At 44.0% G+C, this 12,786-nt stretch overlaps 1 protein-coding gene across 1 annotated transcript in view; it reads right to left on the bottom strand.

Annotated features, from left to right (window-relative positions):
- SHANK2 (SH3 and multiple ankyrin repeat domains 2) overlaps positions 1–12,786 on the bottom strand; it is a 2,270,638-nt gene that overhangs the window by 1,372,756 nt on the left and 885,096 nt on the right. Inside the window, exon 10 of the mRNA XM_069221873.1 lies at positions 445–561. Coding sequence (XP_069077974.1) covers positions 445–561 — 117 coding nt within the window. The remainder of the gene's footprint in view (positions 1–444; positions 562–12,786) is intronic.

Below are 12,786 nucleotides of genomic sequence, written 5' to 3'. Positions count from 1 at the left end.
CCAAGACAAATTTGTTTCCAACTCAATTTAATAAAAACAAGGTTCGTCGTTAGGGAGCAACGCCAACTTGACATCCTCCAGCAACGGCCCCGCAGCAACTGCCGCTCACAACATTCTCTTTGCCCGAGCGTTCCATCCCCACAGTCTCCTCCCATTGTAGCTAACCAACATTCCGATCACCGCATGCTCTCTTTCTTCTCCTCTCTGATCGCTTTCTCTCCATGTTCCCCTTCCCTGTCTCTCTTTTTCCCTCTCTTTCTGTGCCTGCTGCAATTAACCTCTGACCAGGTGAAAGTGACAGAGGCACCATGAGCGGCCCTGAGCTTTCAAAACCAGGGCCTCCAAGAGCTTCAGGCTACCGGGAAATGCCCGGAGGACTACCAGGCCTGTCCGGCCCTGACCACAATTAACGCTGACATCACAAAAACGTGTAGTGCCACGAACCTGATTGTAAAGAGCGCAGACGTGCAGCGCTGTATTTCCTGAGGCATTCTGCACTGCCATGTTTGCGCCGTAAAAGAGCAAGTGTTCCAAGTGCTGGTCGTGTCCATACCGGCAAGCCTGTAAAAATATAAAAATAAACACAATTAGAGTTTGTTTCAGCAGAGTTTCCAAACTTTCAGTGGTGCCCCAGGCGTTGACCCTGGAGATACTCTTCCATAACTAGGGTGCATCAAGAATTCTTTAAAACTGCCTTAAGCAAGGTAAGATGGCCATACCTTCGTAAGATAAGTTGTGGCACAAAACCACCTTAAACTGCCTTCTTAATTTAAGGCCTGAATTAGAAAGGCGTTCCCTGCCTTGAGACACAGGGCAGGTGAAAACTTTAATAAATTAGATCATATTTTTTGGAATATGACCATCTTAAGCCCTTCTTTGGTCAGAAACAATGATATATTAATCAGCTCAGGGTGTCAGCAGGATACTGACACTTGGGGTCTTCCCGGCTTCCACACTCACAGCACCCAAAAAATTTCTCTCATAATTACAATTTCCCTACATTTATTGACCATTACATATTAAAAAATATATAAGATGTTTAAAAAATATAAGCTTACATTATTTTGGTTTAAATATATGGTAAACATTTTGGGGGTATAAACATAAATATCAGAAGGAATATGATACAGTCAGTGGAACACATCTGTCACTTCTGAGGTTGGGTGGTGTTCACAAAAGTGTGCAAATGATTACTAGAGATGGACCCCATACGTTATTCATATTTTTTGTAAACTCTGCATGCACTTCTCTTTCACCCTCATATGTTTTTTACTCTGTGACTCTGCATCATTCATGTATACCAACGGAGTCGTTTACAATAAAATGTGGGATACACAGTTATAATAAGGGTAATGCGAAGGAGGAGGGGGAAAGGGAGAGAAGATAATGGTTGTTAGAACTCAACGCCTTTCTGGCCCTAAGAAGAGAAGAGAAGAAGGCGGTGATGGGAAATGGTGAGGGAAGTTCTTTAGACACATGGCGATCAAGACAGATTCTTGATCTATTCAAATAAACTAGTCTATTTAGGGTAGACAGGGCAGGATCTATTCTGTAGCTTACTCTTTTCTCCCACTTTCTTACATGACTATTGGTTTGCTAAATCTAAAACGATCGCATTCTTTTAGGACAATATGGCTCAAACTACATGAGGGTCAATTCACTAAACAAAGAGTAGCTTCACGATGATTTTGCTACATCAACAATTTTCATAAATATATTCTTTCTTGCAATTCGAAAAAATCTAATGAATTTTGGTTGTAAATCAAGTAGACTCACACATTTCATTGTATGTGCCTAATCTCAAATCGACTTTTCCTAGTTACAGTTCTGTTTAGAATGCAAACGTACCATAATTATTTTTATTTTTTCTATGTCTTTTAATATATTTTTACATATAATGAAATCCCCTTTTCGACACCGATCAAATATTGGGGTTTCTGGGTGTTTTGAAACTCAGAATGTGGATAAATCTAATTTGAAAAATATTGGGAAGGTTTGTTAATACTCACACAATCCCGTGATACCTCTCACAGGAACACAAAATTTCCCACCGCAAGCACCAATCTTACAACTGTAGAAAATGTTAGTTGGAATTTGCGATCAGAAAATCACAGAATCAGTGTTAGCAGCTATCAAGCAAATTCCACATTTTTGCACACCGAGGTTACCCCTACTTGTGGAAAACGTATTGTTAATCAGATTCAACATGCAAGTATTTTAAAGATGCACTAAATATCAAATGTAAGTACTGATATATTATTGATTATTTGGTTTTTAGAGCAAACAGAAGAGTCCTCTTGACCTAGAGTCTTTATTTCAACATCAGTATTCATTCTGTAGCAGAACTATGTAAGTGATGAACAAGGTATTAAAGAGATATTAATTTCACAAACATTAACATCATTACCTAATTCATTGTTACCAGGTCTACCTCTTAAAAATGATCTGAAAGTCTTTGATGTAGAGAAAATATCCCTCTAAATAATGAAGTTTTTTGTTTCCGCAAACCCATACTCAAGTCATATAGAGATCACGCCTGTACTTTTGTCCATCCAAACCATTGTCTGAACAACTGGGTTAACTCATTCTGAATGTTTTTACAGATTTAGAGCCTCTCGAAGTAGGGACAAAGGTTTGAGAAAGGGGAAAGTGTGTTCTGTTCAGGCATTTGTATATAAAAATGTACAAATGATGAATCAAACAGACAGCACATATATCCTTCACTTATCATAGACATAAGAACTGTTAGCGACTTATCAGAAGAAGCATAATATTTTTGCTCGGCTGCTTTATCCTTCCCCCAGTGCTAAAGGCAAAGCTAGCATTCACTTAACGTTCTGTCTTTAAGCTCAACTACTTATTTATCTATCCATCCATTCTTCCATTCATCATCCATTCATCCTATTTATCCATCCATCCAAGGAAGCTCTGGGATGGTGATCTTTTGGAATTCTCGAGATACAGGAATTTGGGTGAAAACAGAATCTCAGAGTAGTCAACGCTGGTGGGACAGGAAAATAAGGGCATAGAGAGACATGGGTACAGGGGACACAAGGACAGAGACACTTTCACATATTGATATTGAGTCAGGAGCTATCAGGCAAATGAACTCAGTGACAACGGTCTCTAAAAGAGAAAGAAAGCATCAAGAGGACACATCTTCTACATGTACATATAGAATGCAAAACAAAAAGTCATGAGAGCTTAAGGTCCATTGAATCATGTCTCAGAAGTAATAAACCGGAAACAAAATACAAGAGCAACACATACAGCAACATGAAGAATCTGACATACATCAATTGAGGTCAATTTAGGAAAGGCACACGGTCAGACCTCCTCACAGACATCTGTGTGATTCTAAACTGACAGGCAACAATGTTGACCTGGAATATATTTGGGCGTGGCCTGAGTGAATGTAAACTAGGCATGTGAAATTCATCAAATTCCCAAATTTCATGCTACACAAAAAACGTTGCACATTATTCATGTAATTTCCGACTGCGGGGACTGATTTGTGCTGATGTTGTCACAATGAGAAAAGTTTTCTGCTCAAAGCAGTCTAATTTCAATATCTTTCAAGACCTTTTTAAGTTAGGTATAGGCTTGAGTGAAAAAGGTCATGTGAAATGGTGGCAAACCACATTTGTTATCAAATGCATAACTGCTCACGATTTCTATACAATTGGGCAATATTTCATGACACAATTATACAGTTTCATACACCTCTAAATTTGAAGACCCTCCATTAAATAAAAGCACAATGACAATAATCAATCTGTACCCCAGAGACTAAATTGCAAAAGGACCTGGGAAACAAACAAAAAACTCCCAACAACAATGAATATGTAAGACGTATCAATTAAACCCTGGACAGTTATTCCAGTAGTTTAGGGTTTGCATACAACACGTTAACATGAATATTAACATGAATATGCCATTGCTATCTTTTTCACAGTAGGATGATTGCCTGGTTCAGTGCTAAAGACACCCCATCTTTAAGTTTCACTTCCATGTATATTCTTGTTGAAATCCATCAAGAATGTTCTAAACTTTACAATTCTTGTCTCATCTTTTGTTATGGGCCATCCGTCAGACTAAAGTGTCCATACATAAATCTCCATACATATAACTCACATATCTGATTACTCGGTTTTGAGAATCAAATTTTCCTAGAGACTTCATCCTTGGATAGCACAACACTTTCAAGCAGAAGCAGACTGAAATTAAATATAATATGTCTGACACTCATTAACCACCCTCATACATCAGTTCCTCAAATATGAGACCCGTCCTTCTCCCAACATGTTCTCAAACACACCAGTTACATCTCCCACGCCCCATGTACCCTAGGTACATGTACCATGTACTCTAGGCTGGGTATTGTGAAGTGAAGGTTATAGTCTATGGTGTTTAATGTACTAGCAGAATGAACAAGACCTGTGTTTGAATACTTAAGTGTATGAGTCCTAGATCTTTTGCCATATAATCTGCTTTACCATGAGCCATTCAGGGTATTGCATCATAATACCTGTGGGAATCATTGCAAACTCATCTATTCAGCTATCTAGCGTTGGCAAACATGGAGGGATTTGCTTTCCTTTTACTTTTCCTAAAACCAAACTATTCATACTGATCAATGGTGAAAGGATCTAATCTGCCAAGGTGTGAACCCCCAAATATTAAACGTTGGTAGTCCTCTATTCTGAGATTCCCTGGGGATTAGGACCTCATTTACTGACTTTGTCCACAATTAGTGTCTGTAAATTACAAGATACCAGTCAGAGCTATGCCGTATATTCAATTAATGATTCCTCCACACGCCCAAGGATTTAAGTAAGCGCTTTATTGATTCCTAAATTGAGATAACTCCTAAACAGAAGAGAAAGCCTGGGCTGACTGCAGCATTTGGAATCTTGGCATCTTCTCCACCTCCCATTCCAATCTGGAATTTAATGCCAAGATTCCACGAGCTGCCACGAGGATATCATAACCTACTTATCATGGATGTTTTATTAAAAGTTGACCTTTTCTTTGTGTTGTTGGCATGTCGGCTCAAAGTATTTATACTGCTTTTACAAGTTTAAGGGAAATAAGGTATTTCTCTCTCCTGTGCTTTGACTGTGTGTGTAATGTTCTTTCCATGCACAATTGCTGCCTGCAGGCATCGTGCCTGATCAGCATCTAGACATTTAAATGGAATGTTTTTCAGTGTCCACGTCAGCAGGTGCTATTAATAGGAAAATTTAAAGATATTTGCAGATTTTAAATAAGTATCTCCTTCTGAAAGTAGTTTGGCGAGATAATGATAGCAATTCAAAATACTAACAACAGATACAACTTGTAACTATAATTTAGAATCCTCAAAAACACATTCTCATATGTACTTTTTATTGTTAGTTATTTGATTTACAGTATTTAATGAGCCAAGGACGTCGATTCACCAAATTGCCACCAGTAGCGGAAATGACATCACATGACTCTCTAACACTGATCATGTAATTGGAAGTGGTGTCACATGACCTTTGGCTCAATTGGCATCATTGTCATTATTTACCTACCACTCAAATATGAACTATGGTTCTGCCATCATTCAGTATGTGGGCAGCCATGCTATGCCAGGTGTGTTTCAGTGCTGCAATTATCTGTGCTGAACAACAACATAATCCATACGCATTTGTGTTTCTCCAGCTGTGTTTAACAACCGGGTTGGAGAAAAGGCACAGACCCCAGGGTTGTGTCTGAGTGGCAGTCAGAGCCGCTCAGACTAATCGTGGTGCTGCTTTCATGGTAGGTTTAGCATGAAAGTAGCGTCAGGATTGCTGGAGAGCCTGTACCGGTGTCCCAGTGAATGCTGGGACACCGCATCGAGGGAACAGGACCGAGGTGGCAGGAGATGGCGGTAATGTAACTTTATATAATTTTTTATTGTTATTTCTCCCCTCCTCTCCTCCGCCCCTCCCCTTCAGATTTGCGAGAGCCGCCGCTTCAAAAGCACTTGATTCCATTACTGCAAACCTACAACATACATCAAATGAGTACACCACAGCTAACCGCAGTGCAAAGAAGAGGTACAGAAAGGCAGCAAGGCTTCAAGCACTCATGCTGCTCGTAGAATAAAGCTCGCCTGTTGTGGAGGGCTGCCCTGGCCTCTCTTCTGTAGAAAACACGGCATGCCCAAGTTCTACTGACACACAAACGTGCCAACAAACACATCATCAAGCTTACGCCTCATCTTTTGTATCAAATTGTCTTTTTAGTCCCACACATGGGGTTTGTGGCTTTTAATGCACCATTTACTATCACACATGCCTCCTTAGCTCCATACTGGCTGCTGAAACACTCTAGTTACCCTTTTCATCTTCAGGTTCTAATGCCTGATTATGCTTCAAGACCATCATGCTCAGCCCAGTTACCTCAGCCCAGTTACCTCAAGAAGAAATTCATTTTTAAACAATTTCATTGACAAAATGTGTGATGCTGGGGCGAACTGGTTGTGTACTAGAATTGTAAGCATTGCACTGGAAAATAGTTATTTCAAATAGCACTTTAAAAGTGTATTTTGTACAGTCCACACTAGCAATAAAATGACCATCAGATTTCTCGGAAAACAAAGGAAGAACTGAATGGGCTTTCAGAGAGTAATAAAAGGAAAGATGATGCAGGCTTTTTCCAGCTGCATGCCTATGATTCGCATAACTCCAAGTGTCATAAATGCAATTTAAGAGAGCTTGGAAAAGGAATTATTATAATCCGGATTTCCTGGGAGGGTAAGGAATTAGATGTCTGCCAGAAAAAATATTTCTTTAAATTAAAAAACTGACGTGCCTACCCGTACGTGGACACATGCATTAATTACTAGTTTAGATTTACATTTCTATTAACTTTTTCTCATTCAGTTTTCCTTCCTTGGCAGAACTTTATCATGGGGTGCTGTGAGACACATGCACTTTAGAAACTAAGGGACTAATTTAGAGGTTGGCGGAAGAGTACTCTTTCGCAGTCGTGAGGCATTTCCCTTCCGCCTATAATGGACTAGTGCAGATGGATATCCATGAAAGTGAGTCTTTTTTATGCTTGATTCCCTTTTGGCCTTCTGGGATTGGATTAATGGGCCTGTGATGCACAAAATATTAAACGCACTATGATTATGTTTACCGTATGTGGCAAGCTTGTTACAGAGACAGACGGGGTGCAGGTGATTGCTTTGTAAATGATACAGCTGGTTTTGGAGATCTAGTGAGCTGGCAAGAGGAGTCCGTAGACTTACTGCTCCCTCCCACACACACATGCTGTTGGCATCAATGAGACCCCAAGTCACACCACAGATCATAATTTTTTGCACCAAGCAAAATATTTCTGATTACACAGGCAAGATAGGGCAAGATCACATAAATGAAGGATGTGTGCATGGTGCGCAGATGTCGCTGAAAGGGGCACCTCAAAAGTGTTCATGTGGAAATAACAGTATTTGTCCTGCCCTGGCATCCTTGGCATGACATTTGCCCTAACCTTTTGCCTTCTACCCTCCTGTTTCGCTGACTTCATTTTTTGATGGCTTTAGGATTCTGCATACTTTACCACTGCTAAAGTGCTTGTGCTCTCTCCTTAAAACATGGTACAATTGGCTTATATTAAATTGGCATATTTAGTTTACTTGTAAGTCCCAGAAAAAAGTGGCACTACCTGTGCCCAGTGCCTGTAAACTAAATGCTACTAGTACGTCTTTTTTTTAGGAGAGCGTTGATTTCCACGTGCTTCCAGGGGTCTGGGTAGGTGGCAGAGTTGAAGGAGGAGTTGATTATGTCGCGGAGTATGGGGGCAATGGTTGGGCTGGCTTTGTTGTAGATGTGATGTGGACAGGGGTCGGAGGGGGATCCGGAGTGGATGGAGTTCATGTTTTTTTTGGAGAGCTCTAATTTTTTGGAGGTTGCCCAATTTTCAACGTTTTTCTTCCAACTCTGACCTACAGTAGCCAGCATGTTTGAATAGTTCCATCTGAGAGGGGATGGAGGGAATTTCCGAGACCTCAGTCAGGATTGGACGTCAAATGCCTGACATTTTCCCTTGAGGGTGAGGATTTATTTCTTGCAGTTGAACAGGGGTCTGGCATGAGAAAGATAAAGAGCTTGGCAGGCCCTACGATGATGAATTTTTACTTTATCCTTTGCTTTGCAATTATGCTATAATATAATCACATATATTTGCTGTTTACACTGCAGTTGAGAATCACTTTGATATATTTTCTTTCATTGGTGTGAATATTTTTAAACGTGTGCCTTCGACCTACTAATCTCCTTCATTTTTTGGAACCTCGTGGTGGAATAATATTAAATGTCTTCTTTAAACTAAGAAGTGCATTCCAGAGATTTTTGTCAGCTCGGTCATTAGTGAAAGCAAAACAAATTGGCTTTCCATGATTGGCATATTTGATTTACTAGTAAGTCCCTAGTACAGTGCACTAGTGGTGACAAGGCCTGTAAATCAAATGCTACTAGTGGGCCTGCAGCACTGGTTGTGCCACCCACATTAGTAGCCCTATAAACATGGCTCAGACCTGCCACTGCAGTGTCTATGTGTGCAGTTTTAAACTGCCAATTCAACTAGGCAAGTATACCCACTTGCGAAGCCTAAACCTTCCCTTTTGTTACATGTAAGGCACCACTAAGGTAGGCCCTAGGTAGCCCCATGAGCAGGGTGCAGTGTATGTTTAAGGTAGGACATATACTAATGTGTTCTACATGTCCTAACAATGAAATACTGCCAAATTCGGTTTTCACCATGCAAGGCCTATCTCTCTTCTAGGTTAACTTGGGGTCTGCCTTTAAATATTATTAAAGTGTAGATTCCCTTTGGGAGCAGATAGAAATTTGGAGTTTAGGGTCTCTGAACTCACAATTTAAAAATACATCTTTTAGTATTTGTTTTCAGACTGTGCGGGTCATTCCGACCCTGGCGGTCGGTGGCCGCCAGGGCCACCGACCACGGGAGCACCGCCAACAGGCTGGCGGTGCTCCTACGAGCATTCTGACCGCGGCGGTTTAGCCGCGGTCAGACGCGGAAAGCCAGCGGTCTCCCGCTGACTTTCCGCCGCTCGTAGGAATCCTCCATGGCTGCGGAGCGCGCTCCGCAGCCATGGAGGATTCCGACTCCCCCTCCCGCCATCCAGTTCCTGGCGGTTCTCCCGCCGGGAACCGGATGGCGGGAGGGGGAGTCGCGGGGCCCCTGGGGGCCCCTGCCGTGCCCATGCCTATGGCATGGGCACGGCAGGGGCCCCTGTAAGAGGGCCCCTAAAAGTATTTCAGTGTCTGCAAAGCAGACACTGAAATACGCGACGGGTGCAACTGCACCCGTCGCACCTTCCCACTCCGCCGGCTCTATTACGAGCCGGCGTCATCGTGGGAAGGGAGTTTTCCCCTGGGCTGGCGGGCGGTCTTGCGAAGACCGCCCGCCAGCCCAGGGGAAAACTCGGAATACCCTCCGCGGTCTTTCGACCGCGGAGCGGTATTTCGGAGGGGGGAAGTCTGGCGGGCGGCCTCCGCCGCCCGTCAGACTCAGAATTAGGGCCTGTGTGTTTGAAAATGCCACTTTTAGAAAGTAGGCATTTTCTTGCTTAAACTATTCTGTGACTCTGCCTGTTTGTGGATTCCCTGTCTGGGTCAGTTTGACAGTTAGGATGTTTGCACCTCTCTCTATACAGTGACACAAAGGGAGCTGGGGTGTAGCCTGCATATCCTGATGAGCCATCTGTGCTGGGAGGGAGTGGAGGAGTGGTCACTCACACCTGAAAGGGCTGTGCCTGCCCCTACACAATGCTATCTCCTACCCCCTGGTGTGTGTCTGTGGCCTGGCCTGGGGCAAGGCAGGATCTTACAAACAAGAGAGACCTTCCTTTGAAGTTTGCCTACTTCAAAGGCAGAAAGGGGTATAAGTAGTGGACCCAAAACCCCTGAAAATTAGATTACTTCTGGATTCAAGAAGAACCTCTACCAAGGAGACATTGTTGTGCATTCCTACTTGAGAAGAATCTCCAAGGGCTTGAACTGAGCTTGCCTCCTGTTGTTGAAGTCTCAGGGCCATCAAAGATTTCCCATGCCAGCACCTGGACTCTCTGCTGGGACTCCTGCCCTCCCAAGTGGTGCCCTATATAGTCCGTTGGCCCTTGAGAGGTGAAGCTGGCAGACAAGAACTGAAAATCTATGCACAGAACGCCGTGCAAGGAAATTTACAACGCACCTTCCACGACACGGCTGATAAACGATGCGCTGCCCTCCCAAGTGGTGACCTATATAGTCCCTTGGCCCTTGAGAGGTGAAGCTGGCAGACAAGAACTGAAAATCTATGCACAGAACGCGTGCAAGGAAATTTACAACGCACCTTCCACGACACGGCTGATAAACGATGCTCTGCTGGCTTCACGGCTGAAATCGCCGCTCGACTTGCATCGCGGCTGGGACAACGATGTATCATAGCTGGAGAAATGATCCACAACACCCGCTTACGGAGGCTGATAATGACGCAAACCCGACGCAGCGCAGTTTTCTAACGCCGTGGGACCGGATTTTCCATGCATTGTCCCTGGGTTTCCAAGTCAACCTGACTCTGGGTAGATCCGAGGAGTCCTGTCCGGAAATTGATGCATCGCTCTCTTGCATGGGAGGAAAATGGCGCATCGCCGACCCGACCGGAGAAGGAAATGGCGCACAGCCTCAATTGCAAAGTAAGCATCACTGACTTTTCTGATGCACGCTCGCCCGTGCGGCTTTATTTTTTATGCTAACCAGGTACTTTGGATAACAACAGCATTTTCACTGTTTTCTAAGGATTAAGGGCCAGATGTAGCAAAGAGTTTTTCCCATTCTGTGTCAATGGGAAAATGTGTTCGTTCTTATGGCCCTAAGACTCTTATTCTTTTGAAAATTCATATCTTGACTTGTGTATGTTGGATTTTTGTTTTTTGGTCTTGTTTGCTTTAAATACATTTTACTTATTTTTCTAAAATGGTGTGGTGTCCATTTTGTAGTGTTTTCACTGTATTACTGTGTGTGTTGGTACAAATACTTTACACATTGCTTCTGAAGTTAAGCCTGCCTGCTCGTGCCAAGCTAACAAGGAGGTCATTGGGGTTTAACTGAGTGTGATTCTCTTTTACCCTGACTAGAGTGAGGGTCCTTTCTTGGGCAGCGGGTAAGCTGACTGCCAACCAAAGTCCCCATTTCTAACAGTTATCCTATGGGAGAGGTATGCCTTGCAGTAGTGAAAAAGCAATTTAAGATTTTTTTGCTACCAGGACAAACTAAAAAGTACATGTCTAACTTTTTAACAAAGCCGACCCAGAGATCCTCTCCAACTATCGCCCCATCTCCCTCCTCCCTTTCCCCGCCAAGGTCGCCGAGAAACTAGTCAACACCCGCCTATCCCACTACCTTGAAGAAAACAACACTCTTGACCCCTCACAATCCGAGTTCCACAAGAACCACAGCACGGAAACCGCCCTCATCGCATGCACTGACGACATTAGGACAAAAGTCGACAAAGGCGAGACCGTTGCACTGTTCCTCCTAGACCTCTCTGCAGCCTTTGACACTGTCTGCCACCACACACTCCGCACACGCCTCCACAACATAGGAATCTGCCCCAAAGCCTTAGACTGGCTCACCTCCTTCCTCACTGACCGGACCCTGAGAGTCCGCCTCCCACCTTTCCACTCCATCGCTACCAAGATCACCTGCGGAGTCCCCCAAGGGTCCTCCCTCAGCCCCACACTCTTCAACGTTTACATGATACCCCTAGCCAACATCCTTCAAGCACACCGAATCACTATCCTCTCCTACGCAGATGACACCCAACTCATCCTCTCCCTCACCTGCAACCCCACCACCGCCAAAACCAACCTACACGCAGCTCTCCTCGAAACCGCCAACTGGATGACAACTAACCACCTCAAGCTTAACTCCAACAAAACCGAGATCATCTTCGGCCCCAACAAAACTATATGGGACAACTCCTGGTGGCCCACCGCCCTAGGCCCGCACCCACCCCCTGCAAACCTCGCACACAACCTCAGCATCATCCTGGACCGCTCCCTCTCCATGACACTGCAAATCAATGCTCTGACCTCCTCCTGCTTCCACACACTCCGCACTCTAAAAAAATCCTTCAAATGGATTCCCCCAGAGACCAGGAAGACAGTCACCCATGCACTCATCAGCAGCAGACAAGACTACGGTAGCGCCCTCTACGCCGGCACCACACTCAAACTCAAACGCAAACTCCAGAGAATCCAGAACACAGCCGCACGCCTCGTCCTTGGCCTCCGCCGCCACAAACGAATCTCACCACACCTCAAAACCCTTCACTGGCTCCCCATAAACAAGAGAATCACATTCAAGATCCTCATCCGCGCACACAAATCCCTCCACAACACCGGCCCGTCCTACCTCAACGAAAGAGTGAACTTCCACTCTCCCACCCACAATCTCCGATCAGCCAACCTCGCCCTAGCCACACTGCCCCGCATTCAATGCACCACCACAGGAGGCAGGTCCTTCTCCTACCTCACCCCCAAAACGTGGAACTCCCTCCCCACCAACCTCTGCAAAACCAAAGACCTCCTGCTTTTCAGAAAGAACCTCAAAACATGGTTGTTCGAACAGTGACCCTCCTGCCCCTCCTCCCTTAACCCCCTCCCAAGCACCTTGAGACCCTCACAGGTGAGTAGCGCGCTTTATACATTTTTTGATTGATTGATTGATTGATCTTATCAAGAACTGTTCGTGTTCAGTGAGA

This window comes from Pleurodeles waltl, chromosome 3_1, assembly GCF_031143425.1.
Source record: "Pleurodeles waltl isolate 20211129_DDA chromosome 3_1, aPleWal1.hap1.20221129, whole genome shotgun sequence".
Lineage (NCBI taxonomy): Eukaryota > Metazoa > Chordata > Amphibia > Caudata > Salamandridae > Pleurodeles > Pleurodeles waltl.
This window is presented reverse-complemented; position numbering and strand designations above follow the sequence as displayed.